Raw genomic sequence first — 21,377 nt, 5'->3', positions numbered from 1 at the left:
ATTTGTTTAAGCTTTCTGTGTAGTGGTCTGGGAGAAGCTTCTGAAAAGTAGAGCAGGCAAAAATACTACAACAATGCTGAACAATCTTCAATGAGTGTAACAATGCTTTTCAATAGCTGGATTAAATGTCAGCACGTTCTAAAGGCAATAGAGGACGTATATATAGGCCTCTACACTCCTGCTATTTTACAGCTGAGACTAGGAGTGATCAACTAGCTCATAAGGTAAAATGGGAAAGGTAAGTTTTCAACTCAATACATTTCACTTTTATATTTTAATGTATCTATTATTTATGTTATGTTATATGACCTTGTTTAGATCATGCAGAATATATAATGCATTAGTTGGTTTTGAGGGAATTATAATTTTTTTTTAAATTAGATTTGATCTTCAATTTAAGAAGGGTGTTTAACCCCTTAAGGACAATGGACGTACTCCTACGCCCCCGTTTCCGAGTCCTTAAGGACCGAGGACGTAGGAGTACGTCCTGTCCTTTCCCGGCCCCCTGCCGCTAGCCGGAGGGGAGCCGGTGCCCGATGCCTGCTGAAATCGTTCAGCAGGCATCGCGGCATATCGCCCAGGGGGGTCATTATGCCCCCCCATGTCAGCGATGGCCGCAGATCGCTGGACAATTCAGTCCAGCGATCTGCGGCGATTCCGGGTCAATCGGGTCTCCAGTGACCCAGTGACCCGGAATTACTGGCTGATCGGGGCCGTCAGAGACGGCCCCGAACAGCCAGAGCCTGCAGGGGTGAGGTGGCACTGGTGCCACCTCACGATCGCCCTGATTCGTCGGCCGGATTACCGGCCGACGAATCAGGGCGCCTGCTGCGGGTGTCACTCCCGCACCCGCTCCGCCCCTCTTCCGGAGGACGTGAGCGGGTGCGGGACGTGCACCCCTGGTGCTGGGGACCCCGATCCCCGGCGTTAATGTTGGGATCGGGGCCCCAGGGGCGACGACGGCGGCGGCGGCGGGACTGACCTGTGCGGCGATCAAGCAGCAGCAGGAGGTGAGTGACAGCCTCCTCCTGTTGCTTAGCAACAGCTCCCAGCATGCAAAAAGGGCATGATGGGAGCTGTAGTTATGCAACAGGAGGAGGCAGACCACCACAACTCCCAGCATGCACTTATGGGCATGCTGGGACTTATGGTTTTGCAACAGCTGGAGGCACATTCTTTCTATGGAAAAATGTACCTTCAGCTGTTGTGTAACTACAACTCCCAGCTTGCACAAACAGCTTAAGTGCATGCTGGGAGTTGTAGTGGTGCATCTGGTGGTTGCATAACTACAACTCCCAGCATGCCCGTTGGCTGTCGGTGACTGCTGAGAGTTGTAGTTTTGCAACAGCTGAAGGCACACTGAGTTAAGTAGCAAACCAGTGTGTCTCCAGCTGTTGCATAACTACAATCCCCAGCATCCCCAGCCAAAGTAGTATGCCTCCCGCTGTTGCATAACTACAACACCCAGCATGCCCTTCCGCTGTCCGTACATGCTGGGGGTTGTAGCTTTTGCAACAGCTGAAGGCACACTGGTTGCAAAAGACTGAGTTTGTTGCCAAACTCGGTGTTTCACAACCTGTGTGTCTCCAGCTGTTGCAAAACTACAAGTCCCAGCATGCACTGATAGACCGTACATGCTGGGAGTTGTAGTTTTGCAACAGCTGGATGTTCCCCCCCCCCCAATGTGAATGTACAGGGTACACTCACATGGGCGGAAGATTACAGTAAGTATCCGGCTGCAAGTTTGAGCTGCAGCAAATTTTCTGCTGCAGCTCAAGCTGCCAGCGAGAAACTACTGTGAACCCCCGCCCGTGCGACTGTACCCTAAAAACACTACACTACACTACCACACAATAAAATAAAAAGTAAAAAAACACTACATATACACATACCCCTACAATAAAAATGAAAAACGTCTGGTACGCCACCGTTTCCAAAACGGAGCCTCCAGCTGTTGCAAAACTACAACTCCCAACATGCACTGATAGACTGTACATGCTGGGAGTTGTAGTTTTGCAACAGCTGGATGTTCCCCCCCCCAATGTGAATGTACAGGGTACACTCACATGGGCGGAGGATTAAAGTAAGTATCCGGCTGCAAGTTTGAGCTGAGGCAAATTTTCTGCCCCTGCTCAAACTGCCAGCGAGAAACTACTGTGAACCCCCCGCCCGTGCGACTGTACCCTAAAAACACTACACTACACTAACACAAAAAATAAAATAAAAAGTAAAAAACACTACATATACACATACCCCTACACAGCCCCCCTCCCCCTCCCCAATAAAAATGAAAAACGTCTGGTACGCCACTGTTTCCAAAACGGAGCCTCCAGCTGTTGCAAAACAACTACTCCCAGTATTACCAGATAGCCACTGACTGTCCAGGCATGCTGGGACTTTTACAACAGCTGGAGGCACCCTATTTGGGAATCACTGGCGTAGAATACCCCTATGTCCACCCCTATGCAATCCCTAATTCAGGCCTCAAATGCGCATGGCGCTCTCACTTTGGAGCCCTGTCGTATTTCAAGGCAACAGTTTAGGGTCACATATGGGGTATCGCCGTACTCGGGAGAAATTGTGTTACAAATTATGGGGGGGTATTTTCTGCTATTACCCTTTTTAAAAATCAAAAATTTTGGGGAAACCAACATTTTAGGTAAATTTTTTTTTTTTTTTACATATGCAAAAGTTGTGAATCACCTGTGGGGTATTAAGGTTCATATTACCCCTTGTTACGTTCCCCGAGGGGTCTAGTTTCCAAAATGGTATGCCATGTGTTTTTTTTTTGCTGTCCTGGCACCATAGGGGCTTCCTAAATGCGGCATGCCCCCAGAGCAAAATTTGCTTTCAAAAAGCCAAATGTGACTCCTTCTCTTCTGAGACCTGTAGTGCGCCAGCAGAGCACTTCTCTCCCCCATATGGGGTGTTTTCTGAATCGGGAGAAATTGGGCTTCAAATTTTGGGGGGTATTTTCTGCTATTACCCTTTTAAAAAATGTAAAAATTTTGGGAAACCAAGCATTTTAGGTAAAAATTTTTTTTTTTTTTTAACATATGCAAAAGTCGTGAAACACCTGTAGGGTATTAAGGTTCACTTTACCCCTTTTTACGTTCCCCGAGGGGTATGGTTTCCAAAATGGTATGCCATGTGTTTTTTTTTTTCCGGTTCTGGCACCATAGGGGCTTCCTAAATGCGGCATGCCCCCAGAGCAAAATTTGCTTTCAAAAAGCCAAATGTGACTCCTTCTCTTCTGAGACCTGTAGTGCGCCAGCAGAGCACTTCTCACCCCCATATGGGGTGTTTTCTGAAGCGGGAGAAATTGGGCTTCAAATTTTGGGGGGTATTTTCTGCTATTACCCTTTTTAAAAATTTAAAAATTTTGGGAAACCAAGCATTTTAGGTAAATTTTTTTTTTTTTTAACAGATGCAAAAGTCGTGAAACACCTGTAGGGTATTAAGGTTCACTTTACCCCTTTTTACGTTCCCCGAGGGGTCTGGTTTCCAAAATGGTATGCCATGTGGGTTTTTTTTGCGGTTCTGGCACCATAGGGGCTTCCTAAATGCGGCATGCCCCCAGAGCAAAATTTGCTTTCAAAAAGCCAAATGTGACTCCTTCTCTTCTGAGACCTGTAGTGCGCCAGCAGAGCACTTTTCACCCCCATATGGGGTGTTTTCTGAATCGGGAGAAATTGGGCTTCAAATTTTGGGGGGTATTTTCTGCTATTATCCTTTTTAAAAATGTAACATTTTTGGGAAACCAAGCATTTTAGGTAAAACATTTATTTTTATTTTTTACATATGCAAAAGTCGTGAATCACCTGTGTGGTATTAAGGTTCACTTTACCCCTTGTTACGTTCCCTGAGGGGTCTAGTTTCCAAAATGGTATGCCATGTGTTTTTTTTTTGCTGTCCTGGCACCATAGGGGCTTCCTAAAGGTGACATGCCCCCCAAAAACCATTTGTCGTTCCTTCCCTTCTGAGCCCTCTACTGCGCCCGCTGAACAATTAACATAGACATATGAGGTATGTGCTTACTCGAGAGAAATTGGGCTACAAATACAAGTAAAAATTTTCTCCTTTTTACCCCTTGCAAAAATTCAAAAATTGGGTTTACAAGAACATGCGAGTGTAAAAAATGAAGATTGTGAATTTTCTCCTTCACTTTTCTGCTATTCCTGTGAAACACCTAAAGGGTTAATACACTTATTGAATGTCATTTTGAATACTTTGGGGGGTGTAGTTTTTATAATGGGGTCTTTTATGGGGTATTTCTAATATGAAGACCCTTCAAATCCACTTCAAACCTGAACTGGTCCATGAAAAATAGCGAGTTTGAAAATTTTGTGAAAAATTTCCAAATTGCTGCTGAACTTTGAAGCCCTCTGGTGTCTTCCAAAAGTAAAAACTCATAAATTTTATGATGCAAACATAAAGTAGACATATTGTATATGTGAACCCAAAAATTTTTTATTTTGAATATCCATTTTCCTTACAATCAGAGAGCTTCAAAGTTAGAAAAATGCAAAATTTTCATTTTTTTCATCAAATTTTGGGATTTTTCACCAAGAAAGGATGCAAGTTACCATAAAATTTTACCACTAAGTTAAAGTAGAATATGTCACGAAAAAACAATCTCGGAATCAGAATGATAACTAAAAGCATTCCAGAGTTATTAATGTTTAAAGTGACAGTGGTCAGAATTGCAAAAAACGCTCTGGTCCTTAAGGTGTAAAATGGCCTGGTCCTTAAGGGGTTAAAGTGCTGGTCTTGATAAATCTAACTGTTTCTTTTACAAAACTGGTGAGAATGCTAGCTTATGCTCTTCATACACAGACTTAAAGGGGTATTCCAGGTCAAAACTTTTTTTATATATCAACTGGCTCTGGAAAGTTAAACAGTTAAACAGTTAAAAGTTTGTAAATTAAAAACTTAAAAATAAGGTGCAGCTCACAACAGAAGGATAGAGGCAGTTAAAGCTAAAGCCGGACCCCACCGGCAACAATAATATGAAATAATAAAAACCTATAGCTTATGCCTCTAGGACCTCACCAATGGTGCATAATGGTGTGGGCAAAGATAGATGTAACAGCGTTTATTCAAAAATTGCTTTTAATTCAGACATAAAATGTAATATATATATATAAATAAAACAGTAGCAAAATATCACATTATACTGGCATTTATCTAATGAAAATCTCACTGGGCCCTAGTGAGATATCAAAAATTGTATAAATAAATTAATATTCAAATAAGTCCATAAATCTGCAGATAAAAAATATAAAAATAAAAATACCAATAAAATAGTTCCGTGAAAAAATGTTTGGATTTGTGGCAAAATTATTGTAACATAAAGTCAATGAAAAAAATAAATAAAAAAGTTGATGAATGAATGATACAGAGTATCTCTCACCACTGCTTCTGGCTTGATCTGTTGTAGTAGATGGGTCGCAGCCTTATGTTTCTCATGTGCCCCAATAAGTGGAAGGGGGACACAGATTGGTGGATCTCCCTTAGCAGCCCCATTGGCAGGGGGGCAAATAGATGTTGCTTGTCGTGAGCTCCGATGGCAAGGGAGCAAGCGGCAGTTGCAGCGCTCGGGACCCCGTTCGCTTACCGGCTTATATATACACATTTCTACTGAGGAAGGGGTCGGAGATCTTTGTTTCCCAGTACCCCGAAACGCGTTTAGAAATCTGGCACTATTCACACAGTCACCATCAGCGTCCATCTGCAAATACCTCGGCAACAGAGGAGTTAAACCTGTTCTACTCCGCCCTGCCTGGCTGTAACCTTACCATCCATTGCATCGCATAGCCTCATCTCCTGCTTCCACATGGGATGCTAATCCCGGACCTTCCATTGCTCCCGGAGTACCATCACCAGCAGACGCATTGTCGCACCTGAGCCGACTGACACTCCTGCCGGAGTGCCAGACTAGTGCCGTCTGTGCTAAGCCGGTAAGCGAACGAGGTCCCGAGCGCTGCAACTGCCGCTTGCTCCCTTGCCATCGGAGCTCACGACAAGCAACATCTATTTGCCCCCCTGTCAACAGGGCTGCTAAGGGAGATCCACCAATCTGTGCCCCCCTTCCACTCATTGGGGCACATGAGAAACATAAGGCTGCGACCCATCTACTACAACAGATCAAGCCAGAAGCAGTGGTGAGAGATACTCTGTATCATTCATTCATCAACTTTTTTATTTATTTTTTTCATTGACTTTATGTTACAATAATTTTGCCACAAATCCCAAAAATTTTTCACAGAAATATTTTATTGGTATTTTTATTTTTATATTTTTTATCTGCAGATTTATGGACTTATTTGAATATTCATTTATTTATTCAATTTTTGATATCTCACTAGGGCCCAGTGAGATTTTCATTAGATAAATGCCAGTATAATGTGATATTTTGCTACTGTTTTATTTATATATATATTACATTTTATATCTGAATTAAAAGCAATTTTTGAATAAACGCTGTTACATCTATCTTTGCCCACACCGTTATGCACCATTGGTGAGGTCCTAGAGGCATAAGCTATAGGTTTTTATTAGATTTGTAAATTACTTTGATTCTTTGATTAAAACATTTTAATCCTTCCAATAGTTATTAGCTTCTGAAGTTGAGTTGTTGTTTTCTGCCTAACTGCTCTTTGATGACTCACGTCCCAGGAGCTGTGCAGTTCCTATGGGGATATTTTCCCATCATGCACAGCTCTCGGGACGTGACATCATCAATGAGCAGTTAGACAGAAATCTTCAGATGCTAATAACTATTAGAAGGATTAAGATTTTTTAATAGAAGTAATTTACAAACTTTCCGGAGCCACTTGATATATAAAAAAAAGTTTTTGCCTGAATACCCCTTTAATGCTACAACTTGATAGTAGTAGGCAGCTGCATTATATGCCTCAAAAAAATTGTGCATGAGAGTCCATGAAAATAATCAGTTATAAAATAAATCATTAAACATTAAAATCTAAAATGTTAGAATATATAATACATGTGAGTGAGATAAAAAAAAATTTAAAAACTACAATATGTGTATGTTCAAGCCATCAAACCCCTACATCCAAAACCAATTCTAAGACTTTATTTTTACTTTGAGGAGTGTTGGGCATCTTCCACATTAATTTTATACTGATAACATGAGAGGTCTGTGTAGTAAATCTGTTTAGGACTTGGTTCCTACAGCATACAATGTATTACATATTTAAAAATATTCCCAGGAAATGCAGCACCGATCAGTGTAAAGGCAGGCACAAAATAGAACATTGCCATATTTTCTGCGGAAAATCTGAACGTAAATTTTAATATTAGTTAACAATTTGTGTAGACCCAGCCTTATACAAATTCTCACTGCTCACTTTACCCTTATATTGTCTGTCCTGGATGTGTATGCAATATATATATATATATATATATATATATATATATACCTTATTTATGAATATGTGTATACATATCTGTTGATTGAAAAATATCTGATGATTTAGCTCATAGCAATAGTTAATTCAATAGCATATTGACAAAGTGTCCCTAACATGGCCCTAATTCTGTAATAATAACAACAACAACAACAACAATAACAACAACAACAGCAATACTACTACTACTACTACTACTACTAATAATAATAATAATAATAATATGCATATTTCATATTTGTGGATCATCTCAAAATGTTTCGCTTTTTACTATGGCTAAGCTGTTATATTATATTGACCTTTTATTTCATAGATTATTTTCTTCGAGGATAGGAATTTCCAGGGCCGCTCTTACGAGTGTCACTCAGAATGTCCAGACTTGTCCTCATACTTTAGACGCTGCAATTCTATCCGTGTAGAAAGTGGAAACTGGATCCTATATGAACACCCCAACTACAGAGGACACCAGTATTTTCTGCATAGAGGAGAATATCCTGACTTCCAGCAATGGATGGGTTATAATGACTCCATTAGATCTTGTCGCATTAGCCCTCAGGTCAGTTGGTCGCAGATGCTTTTTATATCAACACTGTATTTATAGTTTCTTTGTAATGAGTCTTTATTCTCTTTCCAAAACTGACATGTTGGGTGAGATAGACAAAGCTATGTGATTTTTTTTTTTATTTTTTTGATCTGTAGTTTTAATTTTTAGCATTTTGGTAATTTATTATTTCATTTTTTCTACGATGTGATCAAAAATCAGTAAATCAGCCCTTAACCCCTTTCCACTATAGGACATGATAATACATCCCAGCACCCGACACATTCGTGCTCTGGGACATATACATACGTCCTAGCGATCTCCGGCACTGCTGCGGGACCCGGCTGTCCCACCGCAGCTGCCGGAGCCGTGATCCCGCACGTCCTAGCAGCATTAAACCCATAGATGCCGTGATCAATCCTGATCACGGCATCTATGGTGTTGTCAGGGGGAGAGCACTCCCCCTGTTCACCAACGGTGGCGCTGCAATACGATTGTGGGTTGCCTTTGGTTGCTATGGCAGCAGGAGGTCAGATCATGACCTCTTGTCTGCCTGCTACGGAAGCCTGTGAGATCCAGCCACTGGCTGTAAGAAGTGTAAAAAATTTAAGAAAAAGTTCTTCAATAAAAGTAAGAAGTGTAAAAAAAAATAAAAAAAATGCCCCTTTACCAAAAGAAAAAGATCACCGAAAAGATCAAAAACGCAAATAACATACATAATAGGTATTGCCACGTCCGTAATGACGTGTACTATAAAACTATAATGTAAATTATCCGGCACAGTGAACATTGTAAAACAAAAAACAACAAAAAAAGCGTAAAATTTGCCTATTTTAGTAAAAATAGCGGAATAAAAAAGATCAAAAGGTAACATGTATCTCAAAATGATGCCAATAAAAAGTAGAGCTCATTCCACAAAAAAAAGTCCTTACTCAATGGCATCGGACAAAAAATAAAAAGTTACGGCTGTTGGAAAATGAATGGCAGAAAGAGAATTTTGCTGAGAAAAAGAAAAAGAACATAGAAAGCTATATAAAATGGCTATCGCCATAATCATACTGACCCACAGAATAAATATAACATCACTATTACCGCACAGTGTACACCATAATTTTTTTTTTACTAAACTCCAGACATTTTGGAGTTTTTCACAAAAAATGTTGCATGGGTCAACAAAAATGCACCACTTACATAAAGTACAATATGTCACGAAAAAACGATCTCAGGATTGCTCCGCTCAGAAAAAGCATTGTAAAGTTATTACCATTTAAAGAGATACATGTCAAATTGAACAAAAAGAGCCTGGTCATTAAGGTAAAAAATGGGTTCGTTCTTAAGGGGTTAATTATTGTTTTATTATTTACATTGTTAATCATGAGATCACACAGTGTAAAAATAAGCTCTGTAAGCCTAAAATATCCTAAAAAGAAACATGGGTTCTAATTGACATGGGTTCTAATTCTAATTTCATTGAGGAATGTTTAGAAACAGGGCTGAAACAAAATCAAAAGGAAATAATGAAAATGTTAAAAAATAAATAAAAATTAACTATGACAAAGCTCCATTTATGAAAAACAATTATATAGGTCAGAATATGGTGATTCCAGCTTTTTTGTAAATATTTTTAATAGTTGTAAAACAAAACAAAAAATGTTGAGTTGAGTATTGAAATAATTGCTTTTTTTCACCATTATTTTAGTTCCCATTGGGGACTTTCATAAACAATGATTTATGCATTAATCAGTCTAATTGGTTATCTCCTAGTCCAGCCTTCTGTAAAAAGGCAAATAAGCAGGCATTGAGCACTATTTAAGCTTTTTTTTTTATCACACTTATTTTGCCTGGCTGATATTAGGAAATTATTGACATCTAGTCCATGTTTATGGTGTTTATGGTGCAAGACTAGACAAGAGAAGCAAATAACCCTCATGAAAAACTATGGAACATGAAACAGGAAACTATGTGTCCTTTAGTTTCCCCCAACTCAACCTTAGTACATCATTATGAACATATCTGAATTTTAATTTTTATGACTATTCATTTTTTTCCTAATTCTGCAATATTAACCCCTTAAGGAGACAGGGCCCAGAGGTACACCCTGAGGTCCAGGTACTTATGGACACAAGGCGTACCTGTGCGCTCATGGGAATTCCGGTCCTCACTGCTCTCTGGGGACCGGACCGGGATGCCTGCTGAAATCATTCAGCAGGCACCACGTGGAACCGTCCCCCCCACCCCCATGTCGGCGATCGCCACAAATCGATGAGTAATTCAGATCTGTGATTTGCGGCGATTCTGGGTCAGTCGGGTCCCCGAAAAAAAGGGGGATAGGTGCCCCCCCCCAATAAAAATTTAAAACTTCTTGTACGACACTGTTTCCTAAAAGGAGCCTATAGCTGTTGCAAAACAAATACCCGCAGTATTGCCGGACAGCCATTGACTGTCCAGGCATGCTGGGAGTTTTGCAACAGCTGGAGGCACACTGTTTGGGAAACACTGTCGCAGGGTAATTTTGGTATCGGAGATAAGTGTAATTCTTGCATCCAGGTCCGTCCCATGCACATCCCTAATTTAGGCCTCAAATGCCCATGATGCCCTCTCACTTTGGAGCTCTGTCGTTTAGTGCCACATATGGGGTATTTCCGTAGTCTGGAGAAATTGTCTAACAAATTTTGGGGGCTTTTTCTCCTTTTACCCCTCATGAACAGGTAAAGTTAGGGTCTACTCCAGCATGTTATTGTAAAAATATAATTTTTTACAATAACATACTGGGGTTGCTCCATACTTTTCATTTTCACAAAAGGTAAAAGGAAAAAAAGACCCCCAAAATTTGTAATGCCCCATATGTGGAGGTAACATGCTATGGAGTGAGAGCGCCATGTACATTTGAGATGATTTGCACAGGGGTGGCTGATCGTTACAACGGTTCTGACATAAACGGAAAAAATAAATACACCCACATGTGACCCCATTTTGGAAACTACACCCCTCATGGAATGTAACAAGGGGTATAGTGAGCCTTAACACCCCACATGTGTTTGAAGAATTTTCGTTTAGGTTGGACGTGAAAATGAAAACTTTGCATTTTTTCACTAAAGTGCTGGTGTCATCCCAAATTTTCACAAGCGGTAATAGGAAAAAAGCCCACCATAATTTGTAACACCATTTCTTCTTAGTATATAAATACCCCATATGTGGAGGTAAAGTGCTCCGCTGGCGCACTACAGGGCTTAGAAGAGAAGGAGCACCATTGTGCTTTTAAAAGTCATGAGCATTTACAAAGCCCCCATGGTGCGAGAACAGTGGACCCCCCCCCCCCCCCACATGTGACCACATGTTGGAAACTACACCCCTCACAGAATTCAATAAGGGGTACAGTGAGCACTTACACCCAACAGGTGTCTGACAGATTTTTTTAACAGTTGTCCATGAAAATGAAAAATATAATTTTTGGGGTATTTCTTATATGAAGGCCCCTAAAATCCACTTCAAAAATTGGTTCCTGAAAAATTCAGATTTTGAAAATTTTGTGAAAAATTTAAAAATTTCTGCTGAACTTAGAAGCCCTCTGATGTCTTCCAAAAGTAAAAACATCAACAGAAATATATAGAAAAAGACAGAGGAGACACAATGCGAATCTAAGCGTAGTAAAAAAGGATAAGGGATAAGGGATAAGATGTCAGATCACCGGCTGCTGGGGACCCCCGAGATCTCGCCTGCGGCACCCCACTATCATTACAGCACAAAGCAAACTCGCTTCGTGCGTAATGACGGGCAATACAGGGGCCGGAGCATCGTTACATCACGGCTACGCCACCTCGTGACGTAACAGCCCGCCCCTCAATACAAGTCTATGGGAGGGAGCGTGGAAGCCATCCCACCCCCTCCCATAGACTTGCATTAAAGGGGCAGGCCGTGACATCACGAGGGGGCAGAGCCGTGACGTCACGATGCTCCGGCACCTGTATTGCCCGTCATTATGCACGGAGTGAGTCTGCTCTGTGCAGTAATGATAGTGGGGTGCAGCAGCCGAGATCCTGGGGGTCCCCAACAGCGGGACCCCGGCGATCTGCCTGATGAAGCTGCTGTTGCACTGAAACGTGTTGCATGATGGGAGAATAAACTATCTTGCTTTTATCCATTCGTGTGAATCACTTGTGTCCAGCGCCACGCACAGACCTGTGTTCCTCTTTGAAGCTATCCATCTGACTTCACAGATAAAAGCATGTTCACACTGAGCACATGTGACAGATGTGACAGAGTCTGGAGACGCCGTGGAGAACGTTTTGCTGCCTGCAGCATTCTCCAGCATGACCGGTTTGGCGGTGGGTCAGTAATGATGTGGGGTGGCATTTCTTTGGGGGGCCGCATAGCCCTCCAGGTAGCCTGACTGCCATTAGGTACCAAGATGAGATCCTCAGACCTCAGACGATATGCATTTTACTATCTGAGTTCCGATCTTTCTTCTCTCTGCATATGTAGCTGTAAACAGAGAGGAGAAGATTCAGAGCTGCCGGCTGCTGTGTTCACAGCCTCTATGCTGGGCCACACACCCCTTCCTCCCTCACACTAGGACTGCTGAATGAGCAGCCAAGAAGACAATAAATCAGGTAGAAGGATGGGGTTTTGAATGAAAAGAAACACAGCAATAGTGTCAGTGAGAGTCAGGGAAAGATGGGGGGTAGGGAGAGAGCATGATAGGTACTCTTTAAAGGGTTAATGTAAATGTATCCTTTTTAATGTTAACAGCACCAGGGATCGTTCAGAATCAGGATCTATGAGAAAGAAGAATTCAGAGGTCAGATGATGGAGTTCACTGAAGACTGTCCTCATGTGTATGAGAGATACCGCTACAATGACATCAACTCCTGCCAAGTACAAGATGGTTACTGGATGTTCTATGAGGAGCCCAACTACAGAGGACGTCAGTATTACCTAAAACCTGGAGAGTACAGAAGATTTAGCGACTGGGGAGCATCTAATCCCAGAATTGGTTCCTTCAGGCGTGTCCATCATTTCTAATAAGATAATTGAATTGCTGGCATTTCCTACTAAAAATGCCTTTGCTTTAAACTTTCACTGCTGTCAGTTTTAAAATAAATAAAATGCTAATTGATATTCTTGAAGAAGTCATTTTTTGCTTTTGATATATACTGTAGAAGCCTTTTTTTTTCATCTATTTTGTCATGTTACCTTAAAGAGCACCTTGAACTAAAGTTAATTTAACACAGCCACTGAGCTTCAACCTGTCTTGTTTTTTTTACCCACCAAATGGACCCAGAATGGGTTGGAGCACAACTGACACTGCTGGGTCCCGTTGGATCCCATTGACTTGAATGGGGTCTATCAGAGATCTTATCTGAGTTCAGCAGGGCATTTTATAGAAATTTACCAAGGAAAGAAAAATAGACATGAACTATTTTTTTCTCCGCTGAACTCCTGTCCTTTAGACAGACTTTTAAACAGAGCTCCATTTATCAGAGCAGAGCAGCTGTGTGAACAAAACCCAAAAACAACTTTGCCTAAAAAAGGCCTTATTCAATATGTTTCTGTAGAATACTGTAATACTCTTCCATGCCTAACATGTGACATATCTCATAAGGATGTACAGTACAAAAAAAAATCTTAATGTTGAAAACTTTGAATTAAACGCACAAAAGAAAATTTTGCATTGAACATGAAAAGCCTTGTGTATTACCATATTTATCGGGGTACAACACACACTTTTACAACTTAAATTTAAGGCAAAAACCCTAACTGCGTGTTATACGCTGATAAATGTTGTGGTCACTGATTTAAAGTGTCCGCAGCGCCAGCTGCTTGTTAAAAATCAGCAGCCCGGCTGCAGCCACTTTAAAACAGTGACCAGTGGCGGCTGCTCCGGGCAAATATTTCTCCCTTTTACATTTTATATTTTTTTATATTCCATTATTTGGCCACGCTCTGGCAGGCTCAGGTCAGGCAGCAGGTCTTGCATGGCTGTTCGGCAAATAAAGCATGACGAGTGACATCCCCTGCCGGCTCCTCTGTACGGCGCCAGGGACGTCACTCATCATTCCCTGCAGTAGCCGTTGGTGGCTGTTCTAAAGAGGTCGCGGCTGGGCTGCTGAACTTTAACAATCAGCCGGTGCTGCGGCCACTCTGACCAGCGGCGGCTGCAGGGAATGATGCATGACATCTCTGACGCCGTGCAGAGGATCCGGCAGGAAAGGTCACTCAACATGCTTTACCTGCCGCACATCCTTGCAAGACCCGTCGTATGACCTGAGCCTGCCGGAGCGTTGCCGGGTAATGGAAAATAAAAAATATTAAATGCGGGGGGGGGGGGGGGGGGGGGATAATGAGCAGGGGGGGCAGGAATAATGAGCAGGGGGGAGGAATAATGAGCAGGGGAGAAATAATGAGCGGGGAGGAGCGGGGGGAATAATGAGAAGGCGGGAATGATGAGCAGGGGGGAACGATGAGTGGGGGGAGTTAAATGTGGCAGAGTGGCTAATAAAAGGGGAGGAATGATGTGGCACTGGGGGGGACCAAACTCAGGAGCAGGGGGAATCAAAGTTGGGCAGGGGGAATCAATGAGGCATTGAAATCAGAGCTTCCAAGTCATTCATTTTGCATTTATTTTTTCCCTCAAATTTTCCTATTAAAATGAGGGTGCGTGTTATACACCAGTGTGAGTTATACACCGATAAATACAGCATATGTTTTTACTTTTCATGATTAATTTTTTTAAACATTTTTCCTTCATATGCATAGATGGGTTTCATTCACTGGTGGTAGTTGTAGTAGCAGTGTACAGCAGGCAGTGGTAGACTGGTGGTAGTTGTAGTAGCCAGGGGACAGCAGGTGGTGGTGGACTGGTGGCTTGAAGTATATGATGGATAGCAGGGGTGGTGGACTAGTACTAGTTTTAACCAAAGGACTGCAGGCAGTGGTGGACTAGTGATACTTGTCATGGCTTTTGATGCTACTCCATGTGCTTACGTAGAGTTGTAACTTCTAAACTCGGAACCTGGCTGTGCCTTACATCCTTTTTGCAGAGATGAAACTTTGGTTTCGGCATCTGGTAAGATAGTAAAGAATTTCTACATGGGAGAATGCTGTAAAGAGATAGCTACACCACCACCCGACTCAGCTGTGTCCTTCCTCTGGAAGGCTTTTTTCTTAAGCATAAAAAGTCAACATCATCTGCTCCTGAGTTGATCATACCAGCAGGCCTATGTCTGGTACGGTTGACAAATGTTCTGGCCATATGCTGGCTACTCACTTTATCACTGACCTCATGTTCATTATTATCAAACTCCTCCTCATTGTCCCCATCAGTGTCCTTAGTAGGAATTTCTGATGTATTAGCACCTGCTCCTTTTCAGCATATCCACGATGATGCCTTAGAGTATCCCTGTCAAGGCTGGCCTGAGGTGAAGCATTAGAATGTGAGTGACTGTCGCTGTATACTGCTGATTGCCGGCACAAGGAATACACATCAGACAGAATGTTGGTATCATATCTCCTTCTCAGCATACTCGCTAAGCATCTGCCCCAAAGGAATTCTGTTTAATTACATGGAAGTACATTGCTTTTACATTTGACAAAAAAAGGAAAGTTTAGTTGTGATGTCAAAATCATCATGTTACATTTTGATTGGTTAGTTGAGCTTTATCTCTGTATATATTAGCATATTTAGCATTTATTTCTTTCTTGGCCAAAGTTCATTTATGCGGCCCTCTTGCTTTCATACTGGAAATTCCAGATCTTTGCCCTTCTATACAATCTGTATCTTCCTCAAAGCAAGCTGGTTTATGGGTTCAGGGTAGTTTAACAAATATCTTTCTCCAGCATCAGCAATGGCATATTAGTATTAATATATTGATCAGTCATCAGAAATATAAGGGTCATCCTTGACACACCAAAAGCTGGCTGTCCTCACACAACTCCTTCTTGTGGATAATGTTTTCCTTCTGCTTAACACTAGAGGGGGAAGCAAAGAAAGAGATGATGGAACCGACCATTTAGGAAGGATATTTCTACCACATCATGTGTCTGTAGACCATGAGGAATCTACATATGGCTCAATGTCTTATTGTCGGACTCTTTCTCCTCTTGAGATGAACAATAACGAGCCAATGAGTCCACAGTGGCCGCGTTATCCTCCGAAACTAAACAACCCATTGAGGACATGGACAACTTTTGCTTGCTGATGCTGCTGCTACTACAACAACAACCACCTGGCACTTGGCTGCTGCTGCTATCTGCACTGGTCCTAAGTAAATGAATGATGCCAACAGAGCCAGTACTGCCACCAACATGCTTACTGATAGAGAACATGGACGGGGTACTTTTTCTCTTTCCTCGGCAAGCTACAAATGCTATATGTTTTATTAAACCGCAAAAATACAGGTAACTTGGCCTTCAGTGGCTATTCATTCTCAACCCTTTTAATGCAGATGTATGTTAAACCCAGCTAGAAATGCTGACTAAATGTTGACTAAACTCAAAAAATGGGATAGCTTTCTATGGGTTTGATTTGCACTCACACTGCTGGGATTTGTACTGCAGCAATACAGGACACATTGGACACAGCAATACAGGTGACATGTAACTGAAGTTAGCCCACTGCACAGTACAACATGATTTAATTTATAGTGTGATAGCTTTCTGGGATCAGTAGTTTCCCAGAAAGTTTTTCTGTGCTCTACTCACTCCTGGTCAGCTTCCTCACCAAAATAGTGTCTTGAGATGGTCTCTTTAACCCCTTAAGGACGGAGGGCATACCCGTACACCCCCGTTTCTGTGTCCTTAAGGACAGAGGACGTACAGGTATGCCTGTGGGAATTTTGGTCCCCGCCGCTGACCGGTCGGGAAACGGACCGGGATGCCTGCTGAAATAATTCAGCAGGCATCCCGGCACATCACAAAGGGGGTTCATGAGATCCCCCATGTCGGCAATAGCCGCAAATTTGCAGCGATTCCGGGTCAAACTGGTCTCCGGTAACCCGGAAAATAAGGGGGATCGTGGCTGTCCTGAAGGGATATGAGTGAGGTGGCAGGGGTGCCACCGCTCCTATCCCTGCTATTGGTCAGTCAGAAGCGACCGACCAATAGAAGATGGGGGGGTGAGGTGGTTAAAGTTCGAGGTGAAACAGTCCTGTGACCGGCGCTGGAGGTCACTTACCATTGGCGGAGGCGGCAGCAGGTGGCGATGACGTGCGGCTGGCTCTCTGGTGCAGACTAAGGAAGCCGGTGAGTTGCCTAGCAACATCTGGAGGGCTACAGTTTGGAGACCAATATACAGTGGTCTCTAAACTGTAGCCTCCAAATGTTGCAAAACTTCAACTCCCAGCATGCCGAGAAAGCTGTTTGGACATGCTGGGATTTGTAGTTTTGCAAGATCTAGAGGGCTACAGTTTGGAGATCACTGTGCAGTGGTCTCTAAACTGTGGCCCTCTAGATCTTGCAAAACTACAACTCCCAGCATGCCCACACAGCAGTTTGCTGTCTGGGCATGCTGGGATTTGTAGTTTTGCTAAATCTGGAGGGCCACAGTTTGGAGATCACTGTCCGGGTATTTCTAAACCGTGGCCCTCTAAATGTTTCAAAACTACAACTTCCAGCATGTGCGAACAGCAAACGGCTGTCTCGACATGCTTGGGGTTGTAGTTGCGTACCTCCAGCTGTTGTATAACTACATCTCCCAGCATGCTGGGAGTTGTAGTTTTGCAACAGCTGGAGGCACACTGGTTGGAAAATACTGAGTTAGGTCTGTCAGTGCATGCTGGGAGTTGCAGTTTTGCAACAGATGGAGGTTTGCCCCCCCATGTGAATGTACAGGGTACATTCACACGTGCGGGTGTTTACAGTGAGTTTCCTGCTTCAAGTTTGAGCTGCAGCAAATTTTCCCCCACAGGTCAAACTCCTAGCGGGAAACTCAACGTAAACCTCCACCAGTGCGAATGTACCCTAAAAACACTACACTGCACTACACTAACACATAATAATTGGTAAAACACTACATATACACTCCCTTACATGGTCCCCCCCCCCCCAATAAAAATAAAAACGTATCGTACGGCAGTGTTTCCAAAACGGATCCTCCAGCTGTTGCAAAACAACAACCCCCAGCACTTCCGGACAGCCACTGACTGTCCAGGCATGCTGGGAGTTTAGCAACAGCTGGAGGCACCCTGTTTGGGAATCACTGGCATAGAATACCCCTATGTCCACCCCTATACAATCCCTAATTTAGTCCTCAAATGTGCATGGCGCTCGCTCACTTCGGATCCCTGTCGTATTTCAAGGGAACAGTTTAGGGCCACATATGGGGTATTTCCGTACTCAGGAACAATTGCGTTACAAATTTTGGGAGGCTTTTTCTCCTTTTACCCCTTATGAAAAGGAAAAGTTGGGGTCCACATCAGCCTGGTAGTATGGAAAAAAAAATGTTACATGCTGGTGTTGCCCCATACTTTTCATTTTCACAAGAGGTAAAAGGAAAACAAAGACCCCCAAAATTTGTAACACAATTTTTCCTGAGTACAGAAATGCCCCATATGTGCGTGTGAAAAGCTCTGCGGACGCACAGCAAGGCTAAGGAGTAAGAGCGCACAATGTACATTTGAGGCCTAAATTGGTGATTTGTAAAGGCCTGGCTGATTTTACAGCGGTTCTGACATAAACACCAAAAAATAAATACCCATGTGTGACTCCATTTTGGAAACTACATGCCTCACGGAACATAACAAGGGGTATAGTGAGCCTTAACACCCCACAGGTGTTTGACGAATGTTCGTTAAAGTTGGATGGGAAAGTGAAAAAAATTTTTCTTTACTAAAATACTTTTTTCATTTTCACAAGTTAAAATAGGAAAAAAGTTCCCCAAAATTTTTAACCCCATTTCTTCTGAGTAAGAACATACCACATATGTGGATGTAAAGTGCTCTGCGGGTAAACTACAATGCTCAGAAGAGAAGGAGCATCATTGGGCTTTTGGAGAGAAAATACACCCACATGTGACCCCATTTTGGAAACTACACCCCTCATGGATCATGGAACGTTATGAGCATTTATGCCCCACATGTGTCTGACAGATTTTTGGAACAGTGGTCCATGAAAATGAAAAAAAAATTTTTTGCACAGCCCACTGTTCCAAAGTTTTCAAATTTGGGTCACATGTGGTGGTCCACTGTGCTGACCCCACGGGGGGCTTTGTAAATGCTCATGGCTCCTGACTTCCATTCCAAACAAATTCTCCCTCCAAAAGCCTAATGGCGCTCCTTCTCTTCTGAGCATTGTAGTCTCCAACACCTGCCTCCTGGAAAAACTTACATTTCACCTCGTATGAAACTCTGAGTCTTGAAATGGGGACATTCTTCTCTTCTGGCAGGCCATCCTGGTATTCGTAAGACTTTACAGCTCATCTCAAGACAGTACTGGTGGCCAACTTTGAAAAAGGATGTTGTTGATTTTGTTTGGTCCTGCCCAGTCTGTGCCCGGGACAAGACTCCCCGTTTCAAGCCAGCAGGTCTGCTTCAACCCTTACCAGTTCCTGAATTATAAACTTGGTCCTCGTCATTTGGGTCCCTATAAGGTCAAGAAACTCAATCCTGTGGTTTATTCCCTTCATCTTCCCTCCTCTCTCCGGATCTCAAACTCCTTCCATGTTTCTCTCCTGAAACCAGCCATCTTCAACCGTTTTTCTCCTAAGGACATCTCTCCTGCTCCCATCTCTGGTACCTCAGATGTGTATGTTGTGAAGGAGATCTTGGACTCTAAGTTCATCAGATTAAAATGTTTTTTTCTGGTTGATTGGGAAGGTTTCGGTCCAGAGGAGAGGTTTTGGGAGCCAAAGGACAATATTCTGGACAAAGATATGCTAAAAAAAATTCTTATCCGAAAAAGGAGGGGGAGACCAAAAGGGGGTGTACTGTAACTACTTGCGCTCTGGCCGTACATGGCATCTCTCATGGCACGGTCTCTGTTCCTGGTGGGGCCAGGATTCGCATTGTGGGATGCGCCCGCATGCGAGTCCCGGCCTGTTGCTTACCTCGCTCCCCTGCTGCCTCCTGCTCTGTGTCTCAGCACCAGCACGCGTGTCCACGTCTTGCACACGCTGGTGCTCTGAGATTTAAAGGGCCAGTATGCCCATAATTGTTTTCACCTGTACAGCACATTATAAAGTTTTTGCACCTCCCACACACCCCTGCCGGATCTTCAGTGCCATTTGCCTGAGAGAAAGCGTACCCTATTGCCTGTTTGCCATACCCGTGTACCCAGACCTTTTCACTACATTTACTGACTACGAACCTTTGCCGCTTGCCTTGACCTTCTGCTACGTTGACTACGCCTCCGTCTCATCCTCCTGTACCTCGTCTTGCCTGGTTACCTGTGTGGTCGAGCCGTATTGGGGGTAGCGATCTGGGTGTCGCCTGCCACAGCAAATCCATCCTGCTTTGCGGCGGGCTCTGGGGAAGACCAGCGGCACCTTAGACTCCGCTCCCCGATACGGTCCGAGTCATCTGCCACACAAGTAAAGGATCCACACCTTGTTCCAGACCGCCCGCATCCAGGTGCGTGACAACTCGCTGTAAACCCCCGCCTGTGTGAATGTACCCTGTACATTCACATGGGGGGGTAATCTTCAACTGTTGCAAAACTACAACTCCCAGCATGCACTGACAGACCGTGCATGCTGGGAGTTGTAGTTATGCAACAGCTGGAGACACACTGGTTGGGAAAAACTAAGTTAGGTAAAAGACTACCGCAATGTTTCCACACCAGTGTACCTCCAGCTGTGGCAAAACTACAACTCCCAGCATGCCCAGACTGTCTTGCTATCTGGGTATGCTGGGAGTTGTAGTTGTGAAATTACAATGCAGCAGTGAAGATCAGCATTCTGCTGCTGCCGGTCCTCCCCGCCGCTGGTCCCCCGCTGTCTGCCGCTGTCCCCCTGCTGTATGCCATCGGTAACTGCCGCCGCCATCTTTGCCCCCCCTCTGCCCAGACTTCCAGAGCGGGCAGAGCGGGGATCTCAACTTTGAACCCCCTGATCGGCCAACCGCAGGGGATAGGAGGAGGTGGCACCCCTGCCACCTCGCTCCTATCCTTTAGGATGATCGGAGCTGTCTCTGACAGCTCCGATCGTCCCTATTTTCTGGGCTATTGGGTCACCAGAGACCCGATCAGCCTGGAAAAGCAGTGATTCGCTGGTCAGAATTGACCGACGAATCACGGCGATCACCGACAAGGGGGGGACTCTCAGGATCCCCTTTGGCGATATGCCGGGATGGCTGCTGATAGATATCAGCAGTCATCCCTTTCCGATGATCAAGCAATGCAGCGCCGTAAATGTACGGCACTGTGCGCGAAGTGACACTTAGCAGCGCCGTACATTTACGGCACTCGTCGTT

The 21,377-nt window shown here is 43.5% G+C and overlaps 1 protein-coding gene across 1 annotated transcript; it reads left to right on the top strand.

The window, feature by feature from the left end:
- The first annotated feature begins 229 nt into the window (after positions 1 to 229).
- On the top strand, positions 230 to 12,996 carry LOC130283925 (gamma-crystallin-3-like). The gene is made up of 3 exons (XM_056533691.1): positions 230 to 238; positions 7,747 to 7,989; positions 12,724 to 12,996. The coding sequence occupies exons 1-3, from the start codon at positions 230 to 232 to the stop codon at positions 12,994 to 12,996; spliced, it is 525 nt and encodes a 174-aa protein (XP_056389666.1).
- Positions 12,997 to 21,377: the final 8,381 nt, after the last annotated feature.

The sequence above is a fragment of the Hyla sarda genome, chromosome 8 (genome assembly GCF_029499605.1).
Source record: "Hyla sarda isolate aHylSar1 chromosome 8, aHylSar1.hap1, whole genome shotgun sequence".
Lineage (NCBI taxonomy): Eukaryota > Metazoa > Chordata > Amphibia > Anura > Hylidae > Hyla > Hyla sarda.
The sequence above is the reverse complement of the archived record's forward strand: the minus strand, read 5'-3'. Positions and strand labels throughout refer to the sequence as shown.